The 22,724-nt window shown below is 40.0% G+C and overlaps 1 protein-coding gene across 5 annotated transcripts in view; it reads right to left on the bottom strand.

Moving 5' to 3' along the window:
* LOC132689547 (NXPE family member 3-like) overlaps positions 1 to 22,724 on the bottom strand; it is a 73,301-nt gene that overhangs the window by 25,248 nt on the left and 25,329 nt on the right. For 2 of the 5 annotated variants that reach the window (XM_078440430.2, XM_078440432.2), the window contains 3 exons: positions 11,478 to 11,635; positions 10,969 to 11,174; positions 4,567 to 4,681 (listed from right to left, as the gene is read on the bottom strand). In XM_078440430.2, the coding sequence (XP_078296556.1) occupies positions 4,567 to 4,681; positions 10,969 to 10,973 (120 nt within the window). In that variant the 5' untranslated portion in view covers positions 10,974 to 11,174; positions 11,478 to 11,635. Of the gene's footprint in view, positions 1 to 4,566; positions 4,682 to 4,786; positions 5,518 to 10,968; positions 11,175 to 11,477; positions 11,636 to 22,724 lie in introns of those variants that run through there. The other 3 variants (XM_078440431.2, XM_060649387.3, XM_078440433.2) reach the window with 3 other exon arrangements.

The raw sequence follows: 22,724 nt of genomic DNA on the forward strand, positions 1-22,724 counted from the left end.
AGGAACCTCCATACTGTTTTCCAGAGTGGCTGCACCAGTTTGCATCCCCACCAACAGTGCAAGAGCATTCCCCTTTCTCTGCATCCTTGCCAACACTTGTTTCTTGTGTTGTTAATTTTAGCCATTCTGACAGGTATGAGGTAATATCTCATCATGGTTTTGATTTGTGTTTCCCTGATGATGAGTGGCGTTGAGCATCTTTTCATGTATATGTCAGCCATCTGGATTTCTTCTTTGGAAAAATGTCTATTCATGTCTTCTGCCCAGTTCTTAACTAGATTATTTGTTTTTTGGGGGGGTGTTGTTTGATAAATCCTTTATAGATTTTGTCTACTAATCCTTTATCAGATATGTCATTTGCAAATATCTTTTCTCATTCTGTAGGCTGCCTTTTAGTATTGTTGATTGTTTCCTTCACTGTGCAGAAGATTTTATCTTGATGACGTCACAAATTTTGCTTTTGTTTCCCTTACCTCCGGCAATGTGTCTAGTAAGAAGTTGCTATGGCCCATGTCAAAGAGGTGGCTACTTGTGTTCTCTAGGATTTTGATAGTTTCCTGTCTCACATGTAGGTCTTTCTTCCACTTTGAATTTATTTTGGGGTATGGTATAAGAAAGTGGTCCAGTTTCATTCTTTTGCATGTTGCTGTCCAGTTTTCCCAACACCATTTGTTGAAAAGACTTTCTTTTTTCTGTTGGATATCCTTTCCTACTTTGTCAAAGATTAGTTGACCATATAGTTGTAGGTCCATTCTGGGTTTTCTATTTTGTTCTATTGATCCCTGTGTCTGTTTTTGTGCCAGTAGTCTTGATGACTTGCTTTGTAGTCCAGAATCATGATGCCTCCAGCTTTGCTTTTCTTTTTCAGGATTGCTTTGACTATTTGGGATCTTTTGTGGTTCCATAAAAATTTTAGGATTGTTTATTCTAGCTCTGTGAAAAATGCTGGCAGTATTTTGATTGGGTTGAATTAAATGTGTAGATTGCTTTGGGTAGTATAGACATTTCAACAATGTTTGTTCTTCCAATCCATGAGCATGGAATGTTTTTCCATTTTTTTTGTGTCTTCTTCAATTTCTTTCATAAGTGTTCTATAGTTTTCAGAGTACAGATATTTTTACCTCTTTGGTTAGGTTTATTCCTTTTGACCTTATGGTTTTTGGTGCAGTTGTAAATGAGACTGATTCCTTGATTTCTTTTTCTGCTGCTTCATTATCGGTAAATAGAAATGCAACAGACTTTTGTACATTGATTTTATATCCTGAAACATTGCTTAATTTGTATATTAGTTCTAGCAATATTTTGGTGGAGTCTTTTAAGTTTTCTACATAGAGTATCATGTTGTCTGCAAAGAGCAAAAGTTTGATTTCTTCCTTGCTGATCTGGATGCCTTTTATTTCTTTTTGTTGTCTGATTGTAGAGTCAAAGCTCTCAGTTTTTCCCCATTGAGGATAATTAGCTGTGGGTCTTTCATATATGGCCTTTATGATGTTGAGGTATGTATATCTATCCCTACTTTCTGGAGGGTTTTTATCAAGAATGGTTGCTGTATTTTGTCAAATGCTTTTTCTGCATCTATTGAGAGGATCATATGGTTCTTATCCTTCTTTTTTATTTATTTTTTTCAAATTTTATTTAAATCCAAGCTAGTTAACATATATATCTTTCCTTTTATTAATGTTGTGTATCACATTGATTGACTTGCGAATATTGAACCACCCCTGCAGCCCAGGAATAAATTCCCACTTGATCATGGTGAGTAATTCTTTTAATGTACTCTTGGTTTGATTTGCTAGTTTCTTGTTGAGGATTTTTGCATCTAGGTCATCAGGGATATTGACTTTTTAGTAATTTTCCTTTTAGTAGGGTCTTTGTCTGGTTTTGGAATCAAGGTAATGCTGGCCTCATAAAACGAGTTTGGAAGTTTTCCTTCCATTTCTATTTTTGGAACAGTTTGAGAAGAAGTATTAATTCTTCTTTAAATGTCTGGTAGAATTCCCTTGGGAAGCCATCTGGCCTTGGACTTTTGTTTGTTGGGAGTTTTTTTTTTTTTTTTTTTTTAATGTTTATTCATTTTTGAGAGGGGGGAGGAGCAGAGACAGAGGGAGACAGAGGATTCAAAGCAGGCTCTGTGCTGACAGCAGACAGCCTGAGGCAGGGCTCCAACTCAAAAATCCTGAGATCAGGACCTCAGCTGAAGTTAGACGCTCAATCATCTGAGCCACAGGCACCCCTGTTGGGAGATTTTTGATTACTAATTCAATTTCTTTGCTGGTTATGGGTCTGTTCAGATGATCTATTTCTTCCTGTTTCAGTTTTGGTAGTTTGTGTATTTCTAAGAATTTGTCTGAGATCTTACTTCTTTTCTGACAAAGGCATTTAGTGCTATAAATTTCCCTGTGCGTATCCTACAAAAATTAATAGGTCTGTTTTCATTTTCCATTTGTTCAAAATACTTTACAATTTCCTTTAAGATTTTCCTTTGACCCATGAACTATTTAGATGTTGCCTAGTTTCCAAATATTTGGGAGTTTTCTCGAAATCTTTCCATTATTGATTTCTAATGTATTTTCAATGTGATCTGAGAACACAATTTTGTATGATTTGAAACATTTTAAATTTATTTAGAGTTGTTTTATGATTCAGAATATAATCTATTTTGGTAAACATTCCATAAGCACTTGAAAAGAATGTGTATTCTTCTGTGTTGTGCGGAGTGTTCTATAAATGACATAATTGGGTCAAGTCAGTTGGTACTGTTGTTCACATCTTCGGTATGTTAACCTATTTTCTGTCAATTTATACTGTCAATTATAGATGAAGGGATATTGAAATCTCTAATTGTGAATTTGTCTATTTTTTATTTGAAGTCATGCAAGTTTTTGCTTCATATATTTTGAAACTCTGTTATTAGATGCATAAACAGGTCTGTTATGTCCTCTTGACGGATTGCTGAATCGATCCTTCTAACGTTATGAAATATTTCCCTTTATAGCTTCAATTCCAGTCCAACACCTCAGGGTCTATTCCAGTCTTCCCTTTCCGTATTTGTAAGTCCTTCAATAATGGAAACTGGTTTCTCATTATCCTGAATGCATTTACTTACTTGCCTGATTTCCCTGTATGAAACCAATTTCCCAACATTTCCCTGCTCTTGTCTAGCTGCCACCTTTCTTGACTGCCTTCCTCCATAATTCCCAAGGGCTTATCACTCTATAGTGGTATCAGGAAATGCCATCTATTTTTTTTTTTTAGTTTTTTTTTTAACGTTTATTTATTTTTGAGACAGAGAGAGACAGAGCATGAATGGGGGAGGGGCAGAGAGAGAGGGAGACACAGAATCGGAAGTGTGCTCCAGGCTCTGAGCCATCAGGCCAGAGCCCGACGCGGGGCTCGAACCCACGGACTGTGAGATCGTGACCTGAGCTGAAGTCGGACGCTCAACCGACTGAGCCACCCAGGCGCCCCCGAAATGCCATCTCTTGAAGTAATCTTTTCCTCTGCTAGGATCATATCCCTAAGATACTTACTCTATCCTGAGATAGCACTTTTCTACTAAATTCTCATTTCCTGTTCTCAGATAAAGAACTCAACACAAGAAAATATGTTCAAGAAAAGATTCTCAGTTTCACCAGAACTAGTCAGAGCAACAGCAAAAATAAACTTATCTCAGGCTAAATGGCAAAAAGTTTGGACTAACGCCCAGAAAACGGAGCTATAGAAGCAACTCAGTTTGAAGACAACTGCTATTTAGCTTAACATAAATGATTTGTCCTTTGTACATACATAGATTTCTATCTTTAAGGTTTCTTTTATTTTTTCCCTTAAATTTTTTAAATGTTTTCTTTTGTTAAATTTTTTTAATGTTTACTTATTTTTGAGAGAGAGAGACAGAACGCAGCAGGGAGGGGCAGAGAGAGAAAGAGAAAGGGAGAGACATAGAATCCGAAGCAGGCTCCAGGCTCTGAGCTGTCAGCACAGAGCCCAACGTGGGGTTTGAACTCACAAACCATGAGATCATGACCTGAGCTGAGTTGGACGCTTAACCAACTGAGCTACCCAGGCGCCCCTGTATATTCCCCCTTGAATGATACAAATATTCCTGATAGAGCTTCTTTTTGCATAGTTCAACTTTTTTTTTTTTTCTTAGTGGAACCAAGGGGAAAAGGAAACTCTTACATATATGCAGAGGTAGAGAGGGACAGCAGGGCATCCTTAGAGACAGGTATGGGGGCTATCTCAATTTTAAGATCTAGAAAGGAGCCAGGTGGGCTGGAGCAGAAATATAGCACCTTGGGGGAAAGAAAGCATGGAGAGCTCAGGTTTCCTTCTTCCCCTCAGTTTTTCAGGCTAGTGTTTTGGACTCCCTTACAGTTACCCCTACCTGCTATAATTTGCTCATTCTTTTTCTAAGAGCTTGTCTCTTGGACACTTCTGTTTCTGGATTAGAAACAGGAAAATGGAATGATGAAATGGAGAGCTTCCTTCAGCCTCCTTCTCCTGGATGGAAGCAATTGGTTCAAGCTCTATGGATAGAGAGAGACAAGTGGAAAGAAATATACTTACACAAATTGCAATGACTGATCCCACAATCACAATCATGTGCCACCTGAACGGTCTGATGAATAGGTCTGTGGAAGCCTGGAGTTGTTTACTAGACATCTGGTGTGTGATCAAGACCCTAAATAGATAAAAGTGTCAAATCAGAAGCAGTGTCATTATAAACATGGTGCAATATGAGTTTTCTACTGTCTCCCCCATAAAGAAGATGGATAATGACAATCACCATGGATGAGATGACTTTTGTAGAAGTTCAAGTGTCCAGTGGAGAAGTTTCAACACACCCTTGGAGCAATTATGATCCAGCAATTCTATTCATGTACACAAAAAACTTATATGAGAATGTTTTATTCATAGTATTCCCAAATTGAAAAAGAAAACACAAACATCCACCAATGGAAGAATAGATAAGCAAGTTTTGGTATGTTCATACAATTGAATAACAACTAGCAATAAAAAGAAAACAACTACAAATAAATGCAATAACATGAATGACTTTCAAAAAATATCAGGTTGAGTGAAAAAAGCAAAACCCAAAAGGTATATATTACATGATTCTTTTAATAAGAAATTCTAGAAGAGGCAAACTAATCTATGGTGATAGAAATCAGAATAACAGTTGGCTCTGGTAGAAGGGGTTGACTAAAAGGGGGCATGAAGGAAACTTATGGGGTTCTGGAAATGTCCTTTATCTTGAATTGGGGGATGTTTTTTATATATTATGTACATTTGTCCAAATTAGTTATAGACAGATCTGTGCATTTGACTATATGAAAACTATATCTCAATAAAGAGAAGAAAAGATAAGCATGTATACTTATATAATTCATAACTAAATTTTACACACTATCAGCATGGTGGAGATGGTGCATGGGGTAAGATTAAGGGATATGAGAGTACACTAAGTATTTGTATCATTCAAGGGGGAATATACAGATGATGATATACTTCTTTTTGATACTATTATGAAACTGTATTTTTTTTAAGTTTATTTATTTTGAGAGAGACAGAGAGAGACAGAGACAGAGAGAAAGGGGGGGAGAGAGACCCAAGCAGGCTCCACACTGTCAGTGCAAAGCTCAGTGCAGGGCTTGAACTCAGGAACTGTGACAGCATGACCTGACCAAAATCAAGAGTCAGATGCTTAACCAACTGAGCCACTTAGGTACCCCAAATGAAATTTTTTTATTTTTGGATTGTTCACTCACAGTGTTTAGGAATATAATTTTTTTTTTGGCATATTAATCCTCACAACCTTGCTGAACTTGTTTGTTAGCTCTAAAAGTTTTCAGCACATTCCGTAGAATTTTATTTTATTTTTATTATTATTTTTTTATTTTTTTTTTAACGTTTATTTATTTTTGAGACAGAGAGAGACAGAGCATGAACAGGGGAGGGGCAGAGAGAGAGGGAGACACAGAATCAGAAGCAGGCTCCAGGCTCTGAGCCATCAGCCCAGAGCCCGACGTGGGGCTCGAACTCACAGACCGTGAGATTGTGACCTGAGCTGAAGTCAGACGCTTAACCGACTGAGCCACCCAGGCGGCCCCGTAAAATTTTATTTATACAAGATCATGTCATCTGGAAAATAGAGGGAATTTCACTTCTTCCTTTCAAATCTATATGCTTTTTTTTTTTAAACACTTTTTTAATGTTTTTATTTATTTTTGAGACAGAGAGAGACAGAGCATGAACGGGGGAGGGGCAGAGAGAGAAGGAGACACAGAATCCAAAGCAGGCTCCAGGCTCTGAGCAGTCAGCACAGAGCCCAACGTGGGGCTCGAACTCACAGACTGTGAGATTATGACCTGAGCTGAAGTCAGATGCTTAACCCACTGAGCCACCCAGGCGCCCCCAAATCTATATGCTTTTTATTTCATTTTCGTACTTGGTTTCTCTCACTACCTCTGGTACAATATTAAAATCAATAAGGGGTAAGTAAAATAAGAAATCAATAGAGGTGGGGCGCCTGGGTGGCTCAGTTGCTTAAGTGTGAGGCTTTGGCTCAGGTCATGATCTTGCAGTTCATGAGTTCAAGCCCCACGTTGGGCTCTGTGCTGACAGCTCAGAGTCTGGAGCCTGTTTCAGATTCTGTGTCTCTCTCTCTCTCTGTGTGTCCCTACCCCACTCATATCTTGTCTCTCTCTGTCTCTCAAAAATAAATAAAAACATTAAAAATTTAAAAAATAAAAAAAGTAATCAATAGAGGTAAGTAAACATAAGCACAAGTAACAAATATAAGACTAAAAATAGAATGTAAAATGTTTTAACCATCAGGAAAAATATTTGATTCATCCATTGAAAAGCAGGGAAGGACAGCGGCACCTGGGTAGCTCAGTCAGTTTAGCGGCTGACTTCAGTTCATGTCATGATCTTGTGGTTTGTGAGTTTGAGCCCCGCATAGGGCTCTGTGCTGACAGTTCAGAGCCTGGAACCTGCTTTGGATTCTGTGTCCCCCTCTCTCTCTGCCCCTCCCCACTCGTGCTCTCTTTCTCTCAAAAATAAATATTTTTTTAAAAGGCTATTTCTTTAAAAAAAAAAAAAAAAAGGAAAGTAGGGAAGGAGAAAAAAAGGAAGTACAATAAATGGGAAATTTGAAATACATTAGAAGAAACAAGTCGTAATTTATACAGTCATTGAAATAAATGTAAATAGGTTAAACTCACCAATTAAAAGACAGTGGAGTGCAATCAAGAACATATGCTCTTAGTAGACCTCTCACCACAAGAAAACACACAAAAAAAGGATATAGGCTTAACTACATTCCAACCTCTCCTCCCAAACTCACCAGATTCAATCTCTCTACCACAGAAAGGAAGTGAATGAAGAGTTGAAGAGCTGACAGAAACATTACATTAATGGCTGCCCCTGCTAGATGGAAACATCAGAAGTGAGGGATAAGTGTTTTCTCTACCACGACCTCTGTAATATACAAAGAACTCTTACCAATTGATTAGAAAAAGATAATATCATGGACAAATGGGCAAATGTCACAAATAGTTAAGTTTGTCAAATAGCCAGCCTTAGGAATAGGTGCTCAAATTCACTAAAAGCCAGAAAACTATAAATGAAAACAACAATGAGATATAATTCCCTATTTCTGCCTAAAACGTGGAAGAAAATAAAGGAGGAAAATAAATTATGCTCGTGAAACTTTGAAGTGTTTAAAGCTTTTTGTTGTTGTTGTTGTTGTTGTTTTAAGTTTATTTATTTACTATGAGAGAGAAAGAGAGCTGGGGAAGGGCAGAGAGAGGGAGACAGAGAATCTCAAACAGGCTCCACATTCACAGCGTGGAACCCACTGCAGGGCTTGAACTCACGAACTGTGAGATCATGACCTAAGCCAAAATTCAGAGTCAATGCTTAACTGACTGAGTCGCCCAGGCATCCCTGTTCAAGCCTTTTTGGAAGGCAATCTGGCCACATATATTAATATTTAAAATGCAAATACTCTTTAAACCAGCAATTCTGGCTCTTAGATAGCTATTCTAGAGAAATAAAAGGACCTATTTGAAAGGAATGGGATATTTATTGCAGCACTGCTCACAGTGGTCCAGACTGGAAACCAAGCATATGTATATTAATAGGGGAATTCTACCATGTTATGCAATGAAATGTTGATATGGGATAGAGTTATACCAGGTAACTTGGAAGTGTGAACATAAGGTATTACCAAATAAGAAAAGCAAGGTGATAAAAGTATGGATTGAAGTATATCACATTTCAAAACCAAGAAAAAAATCTATCTATTTGCTTATAAAGTATATGTATATTATATAAGCATAGATACACAGACATACACATATCTCTGTATGACAGTAATTGAGTATGGAGAAAAATATAGAAGGGTACACAGCAGATAGTAACATATGTAGGACAGAAATAGGGAGATAAGTGTTCATTTAGGAAGAAGAGATAGGAAGAAAGAAAAAATTCATGATTTTAAAATACACACACATACACACAGTATGTGTAATATCATCCCATTCATGTAAAACTATACACATGTGTGTCTGAATGCATAAAGGGGTTCTTGAAAGGATGGTCACCAAACTGTTATCTCAAGGTAATGAGATTTCAGGTGTCTTCTATTTTTCTCTTTATATTTCCATGTGTTATTCAAATTCAAATAAAAAGCAAGTGTTATTTATATGATCACACTTTAATTACGGAAATAAAAAGTGTACTTTTATGGAGGAATTCTCTTCCTCCTCCACTGAGGCTGGATTCCAAGAAAGGACAGGATTAGGTGGGGCAAAGACGGGCATATCCCTAAGTACTACTGCCTTGGTGGCCGATGACATATTTAAGTAGGAGAGGACCATGTTTAAGTAGGAGTCCAAAGGACTACTTATAAAGGGCACATGGGCATGGGGCCTCTTCCAAGTTGTCTAGAGCCAGAGAGAGAGATGCATCCACTGGAAACTTGGCCTGGAGCTTGAAAACCAGGCCTTCCACTATCCAGCGTGAATCCTGGGGCTGGCAAAGAGCTAATGCTGCCAGACTCAGTGGCAACCTGGTTCTTGGGTAGGATGGGGGACCATCAAGCTGAGGATAAACTGAGACTCCTCTTGACCTTCTGCATTACTTTCTGCCTGTTCTCTAACCCAGAGCAGCAAAGAGCCCTGGGCCAAGTGAGTGGTATCACCAATGTCATTATAATTTTCTGTATTATCGTCTCCAACAGTGCCCATGTGGAGACTGAGTGAATATAAAATATCCAAATGCAATTAAAATTATGAGGCCCCATTAAAAACATGAAGCAATTAGCAGTAACACAGCCACCTGGGCAGATTTTTAGCTTCTGCCCAAATGAAGATGGAAGGCAGAAGTGTATGAAAGAGATTCAGTCCCCCAGTAGCTATTAGCAAACTCCAGAAACATTCCCCTTCCATCTCTTTTCTTGAAATGTGAGGACTTGGCCCCCAATTCCACTCACCTAGTCACTTTTTCACTCTATCAAGCACCTAGAAACTCCACCCCTGCTTCTTTGTACTTGTAATATTGGACAGACTTCCTTAAAATCTAAAAGCTACTGGCACTGCTCTAATAAATCCAGTCATCTTACACTGTCAGGCATCTGCTTCCAGATTATTACCACATCAGGTTTATTCAACATCTTATCAAATCTAAGGCAAATACTAATAAGAGAATTTCACTTGGGATAGAGCCAGGGATCTCTTCCCTGACTTCATAAAGCAGCTGCAACCTATTCTTTAATTCCTCTCCCTCCAGCTCCTCCTTTAAGAGGGAGGGCTTATGTCTTCCTCTGCACTTCTTGTGGCTGTTGGAAGACCTGGGAATCCAGACCATCCTTCTTTAGAAATTCCAGACATCCTACCACTCAATTGCTCCTTTTCACTCCTGAGACAAGGTTGCAGGCTCCATATTCTCCCCAACACAGCTCTGAGACCTAGGCAGACACATTCAGCTAGGGCAGACCAAGAAGAGGAACCAATCTACCTAATTAGAAGTGCCACCCAGGGCAGAGTCAAGTTGACATCATAACTCAAACACTAGAGGGATGACAGCAAAACCATGTCAGAGAGGCTTGTTCAGCTAATGGGTAAGTCACTACTGTATATACACTTGAACATACTGTTGCAATTTGGGTGGCAATCAGCAGGTTCCCCAGCCAGCACTGTATTCAGGATCACCTAGACGACTGCTATGCATCAGGCAATGGTCAATAGGAGCAAAAAGGGAAGTAGGAACGAAGGAGACCCCTTTGCCACCACCCAATGCCACCTCCCTTTTCCTTTTCCTCCAGTTCCTGAGTGAGAATGAGCATGCAGGGAAACCATGAGGTAGGCTACAGAACCACAGGGTCAGCTATGGGCTTACTTGTGTAGCCCCACACTCTAAAATACCTTGGTCATCATCCTTGGCTCTGCACAGTTGGACGCTGGCTTCTGCCTTGCAGGGGTGGACACCTAATATTCTAACCTAGAGATACTCCACATCTCACCCTCCTCCCAATCACGAACCTGCTCCCAGTTCTGCACAAGGTTGCCAGTGCTAACAAGGTTGCCATCTCTGAGGTCTTTTTCTCCATTAGCTTTCTCAAGTTCCCAGCAATATTTGACACTGTTGACCACTTTCTCCACCCTGAAGCTTTACCCAAGTCTCCTGTTTTCTTAATCACTTGGGCACTGCCTCATACCCCCTTCTGTGGACATTACCCAATGTTCTGTTTGTACATACCACTTTCTGAAAACCAGGTGCCATATCCTGTGCCCTTCTTTGTATTCCACACAACAATAAGGATAGTAATTTGCCCAGATGATGATTTTAATTCATGCTGGTTGCTTGACAAGTAGACCAAATACCCTGTTCCCTCAACCTGAGTCTGCCCATGTGTCCACTTTCTCTGCTCACATTTCCTTTCTGAAGCCTCAGCCTGCTTACCTCATCTCAGGATACCTCTCAGCTCTTCTTGTTCTTTCTGTCTTTCCTCTGTAAAGTCCCCAAAGTCTTGTTTCCTCTTTTCATAGCAACTCACAGGGTAACATCCTGCCAATGGCTCAAATATTGCCCAAGTAAGGCATCTCCAAACGTGAGGATGATGTGGCCAGTCACCACCCAGAATGAAGTCAAATGTGGAGAGAAGGCACCTGTAGTAGGAAAGAGAGCCACGCTTCTTAGCAGAATAAAGTTAGAGGCTGAAAACACAACAGCAAAGAAGAAATGTCTTCTTATTCCTTATTCCTTCTTATTCCCTGCAGGGGAATAAGTCTGCAGGCAAGAGGAGCTTAATCACTGTAGAACACTATGGTCCAAACCCCCAAAGAATAACGACTTCCTCTTCCCACTCACCAGAAAGCCTTTTCTACTCATGTCTGTTGAACAAAGCAAATACTGGCGAGAGGGCCATGTACATCTCCGTTCTAAAAAGAAACTAGACTTGAAGCTAATACCTAGGAAGATGCAGGGAATGTGCAGGATGATGTCCTTGCTTGAAGACTGAGTGCTTTTTTCCTGAGTCAGAATTTTCATTGTCTTCTGTGTAGCATTCAAGCACTAAGAAGTGAAAAGGGACCCAAGTTGGGGGCCGGGAGGATTCCCAGTGTCATGGCTGTAGGAAATGCATGAGAGGTTAGGGGAAAAAGACAAACTTTGAAATCCGAGTTTACACAGGAAAACATTATTTTGATTCTATTTCCAAAATAGATAATACAAATTATTTGATCAGACAAAATAAGAAAGACTGATTTACAAAAAGGAAAACTCAGAAAGCAGAGAGGGAAGTATTCTGGCCAGAGTCTGGTAAGGAGACAGAAATCCCACTAGATTGAGCAGAGAGAATTTAATATCAAGAATTGTTAACCAGGTATAAAGAGCTGTGCATAGGTAACTGGAAAAGCAGAACACTATGTTGTTGGGTAGGTTCCAACTGCCGGAAGCAGCCACTACCCTTGGGACTGAGGGAGTCTAGCCAAGTTGTTAGAACGGTAAACACTTAGAAACGTAGGAGTCCATGGAGATAGTACTCAGACCTCTGCAGAGTGGCGCTGCCCAATTGGTTCTGAAAGTGTTGAAAAAACCACAAACTTGATCAGCTTCTGCTCCTGGAAGCAATAGGTGCCACCAGTGTGAGGAGGGTATCTGACTCGCTGGAAGGACACAAGCAGCAATCCCATAAGAAGCAGACAGGAATAGCAAATCCTGTCTCTTTGCAAGTCCTCTCTTTCCTGCAGCCTTGCCCTCCACTTCTGGCATCCTCTATTGGAAGAGCCTAACAGGCAACCAGCAGGTAGAGCAGCAATGTTTGCGGAGTCCCAGCCCCAGACTCACAAAGTAGAGCATAGAAGGGTAAGTTTGGAACTGAGAGACAATAGCATATCTAACAGCAGAGGCAGACAAAACAGTAATTAAACTTGTTGCCTAGAAGTTGTTCCATGTGAGAGGTGCCTGGGTGGCTCAGTCAGTTGAGCCTCTGACTTGATTTTGGCTCAGGTCATGAGCCCAGGGTCATGGGATAGAGCCCCCCGTCAGGGTCCGGGCTGACTGTGGAGCCTGCTTAACATTCCCCCTCTCTCCCTCTGCCCCTCTCCCCTGCTCATGCACGCTCTCTCTAAAACAGAGGTAGTAATAATTAAAAAAAATAAGTTGTTCCACGTAAGCAATCAGCTTAGCTATAGGTTTTCTAGCAATAAGGCCAACACTAAGGTTTATAAAATGTTTTCTTTCCTAGTAAAGCAAGATACAGCTTTGGAGAAAAGCACTCTGTTAACTAAATTGTAGAAGACACAGTGGAGGGAGGAGGGTTGTCTGGGGGAGAACCTGAGATAACAAGGTCTCTAAGGGAATGGAGTTTGGCTGAGTTGGATCATAGTTGCAAGGACTAAGGGAGAGGAGTCGTGCTCAGGGGTTTGCAATGTGAGGGTCCAGCATGCTGGTTTCTTTCTGGGTCAGAATTTCCATCATGGGCTACTGTCACTTTCAACTAGCTGTTTCCTGAGTTTTCAGGCAAGGCTGAGAGCTGAATACAAAATAAGTAATCACCTAAAACCATATCCAGGAAGTGTCAAGCATTTACCTTCTCCCTGGGATATACATTGCAAGGCAAGTGCTCAAGCCCTGCTACTAGTCCAGGAAACCACTTTGGGTATGATATACAAATCCTCAGAGATCTTCTCGCTTAATTCTGCTACCTCACCTCTTTCCTCACCCTGTCCCCATCTCAAAAAATGTTGCCATGTGATTTATACCATTCCTGGGCATCTCTGTTTCCCAGCCTGGAATGTCCTTCTATCTACAATGTCCTAGAATGCTCTGTGTCTGGCTAATTCACAATCCTCTTTCAGAACTCAGCTCAGGTATCTCCCCTTTGTGAAATTCTTCCCTAGGCCCCAGAGGCTGGGTCACATGCCTATCCTGTTACTCTCCATAGCTCACCTCTGTTATAACACTTACTGTATGAAATTGCAACTGCCAGTTACCAGGGGCAGCATAATAACTGACTCTGATTAATCAGAATTCTTACTTTCCAGAGATGGAAGCTAATTCTGGCTGATTAAAGAATAAGGGGTATTAATAAGAGGATTCCGTGTACTCCCCGTACTGCTGGGGGACTGGAAAAGCAAGCTTGAATGCTAAGTAAGCTTGTAGGAACTAGAGGGTCTAAGAAGCACTCAGACCTTAATTAAGGGTCTAAGGAACCCTTACACCATGCTCTGAACATGCCTGCTGAGGCGCCCACCACCAGTGCTGCTGCCTGACAATCACTGGGAGAAATATCTGCTGTTGTTTACACCAAGGATGCCATTTTTTGTGCCAGGAGCCTGACCTTGCAACTACCACCACTGATACCACCCTTACCAGCAAAAGGGATTCCGTGTGGACCTCATTTTTCAGGTCACTCATGTCTGAATTGAAGGATGTGATATTATGGAAGCCAAGAATAGGAGAGTTTCATAAAGGAAGGCGTGGTCCATGATGTAAAAAAAAATCAAAAGGTAAGGACTGGATAGCGTTCATTGGATATACCCTAAAAGGGGTTTACCTTAATACGAGCAGTTTTGGTTGACTGGAAGGGAAAGCAGGGTGAGATGTGAAAGGGAGGAAATGAAGTTGGGGAGACCCCTCTTTCAATAACAATAGCACTGCAGCTTGAAGGCGTTCTCACTGGCCAAATCTGGAGTAATTTAAGAATCAATTCAAAGGAAGTAGGTCCTTGGTAGTATTATCTGTGGAAAATTCTGTGAGATCTGAAATAAATGTAGGTTTCTCCAGAAACCATATGTATTTTCTTCTGTAAGATGCCCGGAGGCAACATGAATCTAGAAGCACTTAAATTAATGTTGATCTAGAGATTTTTGAAGCCACCCAAGTGATGTCAATTTTGGTTGAAAATCAGCATGAGGACTGGCTTATGGCTATAAAGTATTAGTGGACACTTTCCCCTGCAGTTCTACTCATCAGATAAAGTAGTTTTCCTTGTGCTCCTTGGGTCTGGAGTTATATCTCTATATTACCCTTAGCCTAAGGGTAGAGTCCTTTGAGATCACAGTTTGTCTAGGGCTCTTCTATTAGACTGGGCACTCAGACCTTGTCTTTCCTTTCCAAGGCTACAAAACAGATGCTAAAGAATTAAAATTATCACCAATATTAGACATATCACCAATACACATGATGAAGTTGTGTAAAACTAAATACATATGTGTGCAAATGAGTATAATAAAAATAGGGAGATCTGAATAAGACTGGTAGATTGTATCAATGTTAATATCCCAGTTGTGATATTGTACTATCTATCCCAAATATATTAAGTAAGAAAAAAAGGTACAGAATAGTCTATGCTATATGTTACCTTTTGCTAATGGTGTGCTGTGGGATTTGGTCCAACTACCCTGATGAAGACAAATGAAAAAAAGTAATTAAAAGAAAGTTTTAAAAAATTATCAGGAGAGAAAAGGGAAAGGATTAGAGCTCAGAGATAAAATAAGGCTGGTTCTAAACGAGGGGTATTTGTGAATAGAGAAAGCAGACATACAAAGCTCTGCTTCTGCCATTCTTAAGAGGTCAAGTGAACATAGGTCAAGTCCTTTGGCAATCAAGGAGGAAGACTTTAGTGAAATATGTTTTGCTTTTGGCTGAGAACCCCAAAACACCTGGGATTATTTACCAATCCATGAAAGTTCCCTGAAAGGTGGAGATGTATTTTTGGTGGAGCAATGGGGGTTGGAGCTTAGCACCTACCAAGGGAGAGCCCTAGTGTTATGTTCCCTGTACTGGGCTAGAAACTGAACTTTACTCTGGATGTTGGTGTGTACTATATTCTCAGAGACTATAAAGATGGCTCACAAAACTTCAAACTTTGTTCCTGAACTATAAACACTCTCAGATGTCTGCTGGAATGAAAAGTCTTCTTTAGAATATGATAACATTGCCTAAGGTCTTACATTATACATAAAAGTATCTTTTCAAATAAAATGTCCAGGAAACAATCAAGTATCACAAGACATATGGTGAAGCAAGACAAAACAAGCCAGGAGAATACAGTGCGAAAAATAGAACATAATTAATTTGCAGTCCTGGAGGAAAGAAGAATGGAAAAAGTTAATATTTGAAGAGATAATGGCTGAGAATTTCCCCAATTAAAGATGTAATGAAGGGCATCAATCTACTGTTTCAAAGATCCCAACAAAGTCAAAGGATTTTTTGGAAAATCCACATTAAATTACATTTGACAGAAAATACAGAAAAATCCAATGAAAAATAAGAGAAGACAAAAAGTGATCAATGCTAAGAATGAAATAAAGACTATCACTAAAGACTCTGCAGACATCAGAAGTATAAGGGAATACTGCAAACAACTTTACACACATAAATTTGACATTGTAGATGAAATGGATCAATTCACTAAAAAGCACAAACTATTAAACTCACCTAATATGTACAATTTACTTTGAATAGTGCTATAACTATTAAGAAAAATGTAAGCATATAACCAAACGCAGTATGTGTACCTTGTCTGAATCCTGATTCAAACAAATGTAATAGAAAAAGATCCACCATATAAATAGCAACCAAAGAAAGTTGGTATAGACATTAAGGCAAACATCATTTCTACAAATAGGAAAGGTTTTCTCATAATGATAAAAAGCTCAATTTGCCAGTAATATATAATAATTCTAAACAGCTATGCACCTAATAATATGGCATCAAGGGCACCTGGCTGCCTCAGTTGATGCAGTGTGCGACTCTTGATCTTGGGGTTGTGAATTCGGGCCCCATGTTGGGTGTAGAGATTACTTAAAAATAAAATCTTAAAAAAATGGCATCAAGTAAATAAAGGAGATTTTTATACGTACCTATCAGTAATTGGTAAAATAACTATACAAAAGATTAGTAATGATGTAAAAGATTTGAACAACATGATTTTATTTTTTAATTTTTTTTTTTAATGTTTATTTATTTTTGAGAGAGACAGAGACAGAATGCGAGTGGGTTTGGGGCAGAGAGAGAGGGAGACACAGAATCCGAAGCAGGCTCCAGGCTCTGAGCTGCCAGCACAGAGACCAACACGGGGCTTGAACTCAAAAGCTGTGAGATCATGACCTGAGCCGAAGCCGGACGCTCAACCGACTGAGCCACCCAGGCACCCCTGAGCAACATGATTTTAAAAAACAGTCCTATTTAGTCAATAAAATAAGTATCAACTGTAGAATATGCATGCGAATATTTACAAAATTGATTGTATCCTGGACTAAAAAGCAAGGCTTATCAAATCTAAAAATATTTAAATCATATGAAATATATTTTCTGGTCACAATGCAATTATATTAGAAATCAATGACAAAGGGGCACCTAAGTGGCTTAGTGGGTTAAGCATCTGACTTCAGCCCAGGTCATGATCTTGCGGTTTGTGAGTTTGAGCTCCACATCGGGCTCTGTGCTGACAGCTTGGAGTTTGGAGCCTGTTTCTGATTCTGTGCTCCCTCTCTCTCTGCTCCTCTCCCGTTCACGCTCTCTCATTCTCAAAAAAATAAACATTAAAAAAAAAGAGAGAAATCAATGACAAAAATAGTATTAATGGAAAGATATTTATTATCTCTCAGTTGAAACCACACTAAACTAAAAATTCAGTACAACAACAGTTATTCAGTATAATCACAATTATGCAATATAATCATAAAAATTCCAACAGGAATTGTTTTCAATTTCACAAATTGGTGAAAGATTTCTATGGACGCTCAAAAAAAAATCTGCCAAGGCCCTTTTATTTTAAAAAATTTTTTTTAATGTTTCTTTATTTCTGAGACAGAGAGAGACAGAGCACGAGTGGGGGAGGGGCAGAGAGAGACGGAGACACAGAATCCGAAGCGGGCTCCAGGCTGTGAGCTGCCAGCACAGAGCCCAATGCGGGGCTCGAACTCACAAACCGTGAGATCATGACCCAAGCCGAAGTCGGACGCTCAACTCACTGAGCCACCCAGGCGCCCCATGCCAAGGCCCTTTTAAAGAACAAAAATGTAGGTCTTGTCTACCAGAAATGCAGAATTATTATGGAACTTTAGTAATGAAGACTGGGTGGTACTGGCGCAGATATAGACAAATCGACTCACTGTACAGAATAGACAGCCCCAAACAAATCGATACATTGACACCTGATTTGCAATGGAAGATGTACTGCAGAGCTATGGGGGATGGATGGACTTCTCAGTCAACGTGTCAGGTCAATCAGGTGTCCAAACATCCAAAACTTTTTTTCTTTTTATGTTTATTTTTGAGGGAGAGAGAGAGAGAGACAGAGTACGAGCAAGGGAGGGGCAGAAAGAGAGGGAGACACAGAAACTGAAGCAGGCTCCAGGGTCTGAGCTGTCGGCACAGAGCCTGATGTGGGGCTTGAACTCATGAACCGTGAGATCATGACCTGAGCCGAAGTGGGACACTTAACCGACTGAGCCACCAGGCACCCCCAAAACTTTTTTTTTAAATGCTGTTTCATAAGTAATCCAGAGAAATTCAAATTAAAACCACATGAGTCACTACTACACACCCACAAGTTTTGTCAAATAGTTTTAAATGATAATATCAAATGCTGGCAAGAATGTGGAACAAGAAATGCTTGTGAAAGAGTAAACAGGTAAAACCACTTTTTAAATACTGGCAGAACCCAGTAAGTTGAAAGATAATCTACTCTCTGATCAGCAAAACCACCACCAGGTGACACCCTGAAGAAATGCCTGTTTATGCAGGCTGTAGAGTTACATGCACAAGAACACAGCAGCATTTTTCATAATAGCCCATCAACAGTAGAATGTAAAAATATAGGGTAATATAATCATACAATGAAATATAAGTGAAAATGGATGAACTGCAATTATATGAAAGGATATGGATGAATCTTAAATACTTCATTGAGCAAAAGAAGCTAGACAAAACAGAATTCATACTGTATGTTGTCATTTATATGAAGTTGAAAATCAGGTTAAAATGCACGTATATTGTTTGGGAATGCCTCATAAGTTGGTAAAACCATAAAGAAAGACCAGGGCAAAAATATTATAAAAGTTAGAATAATGAGTACATCTAGAATAATAGGAGAAAGGGAGGGATATAACTTGGGAGGGACATGGTATCAGGGGCTTCTGGAGTAAAGGTCTTTTTCTCTTATTTAGGGTGGGAGTTATATGAGTGATCATTTTATAACAATTTGTTGAACTGTTTCACGCATTTTCTGTTTTGTTTTATAATAAAATTTTAAGTAAAATTACATACATCCATTATATATATGCATGAATACATATACATTTAATATAGTGACTCAACAATTCCTTACATCACCTAGTGCTCATCACAACATCCCTCTGCAAATGCTTAAGTTAAATCTATCCAGTCTTTAACTCTAAATTTGTTTTTATAGGGAATACAAGAAATAGAGGACAAACTAAATGTCACCATCAGGGAGCAATCAGAAATGTCCAGAAGGTGGGACATTTATTTGACAGGACAACTGGCCCTGACTTTTCCATTAAAAAGGATAAGGGAAAGGAAGGGCTAGCCTGGAGTTAAAGAAATCAAGGAAGAAACCACCAGGTCCTGGAATGCATCTTGGCTTTGAGAAAACAGTTGCATGGATTTTTGAAGGACAATGGAGGAAATCTGATTATGAACCGGATATGAGATTTAAGGAATTATTACTCATTTTGTTCATAATAATCTTTTTTGGTTTTCTATACAAATATTGTTTCTAAAATATTTATACTGAATTATTTGGGGGTAGAATGTCATGATTCTGTAATTGCCTCAAACACTTAAAGCATATGAAAATAAAGTAAAAAGGGACAGGTATATGCCACCAGAATGTAATGGAAATAACACTGTTATTTAAGTTGCGATGTCCTTGAATAGGCAAGAGGGGATGAGAACCAGAGCTGAGTAGAAGGACCAGTGACAGATAAGAGCACGGAGTTTCCTTTACAAAAACAGGTGAGAAGATAGAAAATTCTAGTACAGATGCCAGAAGGTGAGGAAATATGGTAGTGGGAGTCTGTGCGATTTCACTTCTGGTTGCTTTGTTTGTTCAAGAAGGTATGTTAGGTCATCCACCGAGGGTGAGGTTGAGGAGGGCTTCAGGAGAGAGGAGATGCTGGGAAGCAGTCACCCAGGAGCACCCAGTGGGACTAGGGCAGTGGCTCTTTGGCTTTGTGCACATCAGCAGCACCTACAAGGCTTGTTGAAACAAACACCGGGCTCCTCCCCAGAGTTAATGACTGGGTGGACCTGGGGCTGGGACTGAGAAGCTACATTTCTAACAAGCCCCCAGGTGAGGCAGCCCATCTGGGGACCACATTTTGACAGCCACTGAGATTACTGTGCAGCATTAGGGCCCCCTTAAGGTGTGCGGGCCAGTGTTTCAAGTGAGAATTGTCAGCATGGTTGAACGTTCCTCTCCAGGTGTGTTCTGCAGCATAGGTGTACTTGCAAAAGAGGCAGAGGGTTGAATGTACCAGAGCCAGAGATTATCACCAAGATCATCAAACAGCTGGTTCCTTCTTGTCATTCTGGACTCGGCTGAAATGAAAATGCTCAAAAGCACCGTCATTGACCTTTTAATCCAACCATCTTTTTCCTCTTCACCATCTCAAAACTTTCACGTTGTTTTCTCTCACAGAACTTTCCACTGTCTGGAGCTTTACCTATATTTGTTTTGCTCCTTGTTTCTGAGCCTTTCCACTAGAGTTTATGCACAAGAAAACAGTAATCTTGATTTCTTGTTTTGTTCACTGCTATGTTCCTAGAACCTGAAGAGTGCTTGGACATCAGAGGGGTCCAGAGGTCGGCTCAATAAATATTTATTGATGAAAAATAAGAAAGAAAGAAAGAAAGAAAGAAAGAAAGAAAGAAAGAAAGAAAGAAAGAAAGAAAGAAAAAGAAAAAGAAAGGAAGGGAAGGGGAGAGTGAGACAAGGAAAAACAAATTACTACACAAGACACTAAACCATAGTATTAGTTTTGAATATGAAGAAGGAAAAACTTACCTAATTACAAAAATATAAACACAGTTCATTGATATATCTAAAACTAATGCCAATCCACTGGGCAAATGGGAATCTAGCTAGTTGCTCACTACCCTATTTTCTTTCCCGAAGACTTTGTTTCCCAAATTCCCTGTTTGGGCCATGAGTGGGTTGTGGATGTTGGAATTTGGGCAGCTAAGATGTATACCACTTCCATGCCTGGACATAAAACACCCCATAGAATCCTCTATTCTCTCAATCTCTCAATCAATGGGCCAGATGCAGAGGATCCAGTAGTGACCCTGGGGAGGCCCTGAGGGACACTGGGGACTTAGGATAAAAGGGACCTTGATTCTAGAGTCAGAGCTTAAAGGACAGCAGTATGAAGGCTGTTCCCAATCGCTGACTGGACTTCAGGGGAGTTCAGAATAAACTTTGGTGTCAAGTCATTGAAATTCCAGGGCTGTTTTTATTTTGCAAAAGAAAAAGATGAAAGTAAAAAAATTTAAAAAAATTTTTAACATTTATTTATTTTTGAGAGACAGAGTGTGAGCAGAGGAGGGGCAGAGAGAGAGGGAGACACAGAATCCGAAGCAGGCCCCAGGCTCTGAGCTGTCAGCACAGAGCCCAACGCGGGGCTCAAACTCACGAACCGCAAGATCATGACCTGAGCTGAAGTCAGACGCTTAACTGACTGAGCCATCCAGGAGCCCCAGCTGCTGAGTGTTTTTAAAGAATATTTCCATTTGTAAGATATCCACTTGGTTCTTTGTAGTATGTAAAGAATTCAAAGTAACATATACATAGATTAAGATAAAATTGATTTCCAGGAGGGATCTGAGCTTCCACTCCCACCTGGAAGCAACATGACAGAACAAGGTGGGATGAAGAATGCTAGTTTGCACTGTGTCCACTGCCCCTGGTGTCAGTAAGGCAAAGTGTGGACCTGAACTTCCACCTTTGTCCAGTGGAAATGAGACAATGAGAGTTGGTGCTCCATTGTCACCAGGCTGGCATCAGCAGGCTCCCAAGAGAGCTGAACATACATCCCATCTGGACCTGCTTGCTACACCTAAACAAGGTGACTGCCTTCTAAAAAGAAGAAAGGTCAAGTAAGATGCACAGTCTCATGACATAACACCCAGAGCGTCCAGTAAACAATAGAAAATCATTAATCAATACCAACAACCAGGATAATCACAACTGGAATGAGAAAAGATCATCATCAGGTGCCAATATCAAGAGAACTCAGATATTGGGGTGCATGGGTCTGACTTTGGCTCAGGTCATGATCTGTCAGTTTGTGAGTTCGAGTCCTGCATCAGGCTCTGCATTGGCAGTGTGGAGCCTGCTTCAGATTCTCTCTCTCTCTCCCTCTCTCTCTGTCCCTCCCCCACTTGTGCTTTCTCTCTCTTTCTCTCTCTCAAAATAAATAAATAAACTTAAAAAAAAAGAGTACTCAGATGTTGGAATTATCTGATAAGGATTTTTAAAACAGCCATCATAAAAAATGCTTGAATGGGCCATATGAACACTACATATCTATTAGTATAGATACAATTTAAAAGATTGACACTTCCAAGTGTTGACAAGGATATAGAGCAACTGGAATTCCTAACCAATGATGGTAGGAATACAAAATGGTACAACTAGTTTGGAGAACATTTTGGCAGTTTCTTAAAAAGTTAAGTCGTTGGGGCGCCTGGGTGGCGCAGTCGGTTAAGCGTCCGACTTCAGCCAGGTCACGATCTCGCGGTCCGTGAGTTCGAGCCCCGCGTCAGGCTCTGGGCTGATGGCTCGGAGCCTGGAGCCTGTTTCCGATTCTGTGTCTCCCTCTCTCTCTGCCCCTCCCCCGTTCATGCTCTGTCTCTCTCTGTCCCAAAAATAAATAAAAAATGTTAAAAAAAAAAAAAAAAAAAAAAAAAAAAAAGTTAAGTCGCTCAGTCAATTGAGCGCCAACTTTAGTTCAGGTCACAATCTCGCGGTTTATGGGTCTGAGCCCCAAATCGGGTTTGCTGTTGTCAGCCTGTCAACATGGAGCCCACTTCAGATCCTCTGTCCCTGTCCTATCTGCCTCTCTCCCGCTTTCTCCCTCTCTCTCAAAAATAAATAAAACATTAAAAAAAAAAGTTAAGCATATACCTACTATATGATCTAGCCATTGCACTTTAAGGTATTTATTCAAGAAAAATGAAAG

The sequence above is a fragment of the Panthera onca genome, chromosome E3 (genome assembly GCF_046562875.1).
Source record: "Panthera onca isolate mPanOnc1 chromosome E3, mPanOnc1 haplotype 2, whole genome shotgun sequence".
NCBI classification, from domain to species: domain Eukaryota; kingdom Metazoa; phylum Chordata; class Mammalia; order Carnivora; family Felidae; genus Panthera; species Panthera onca.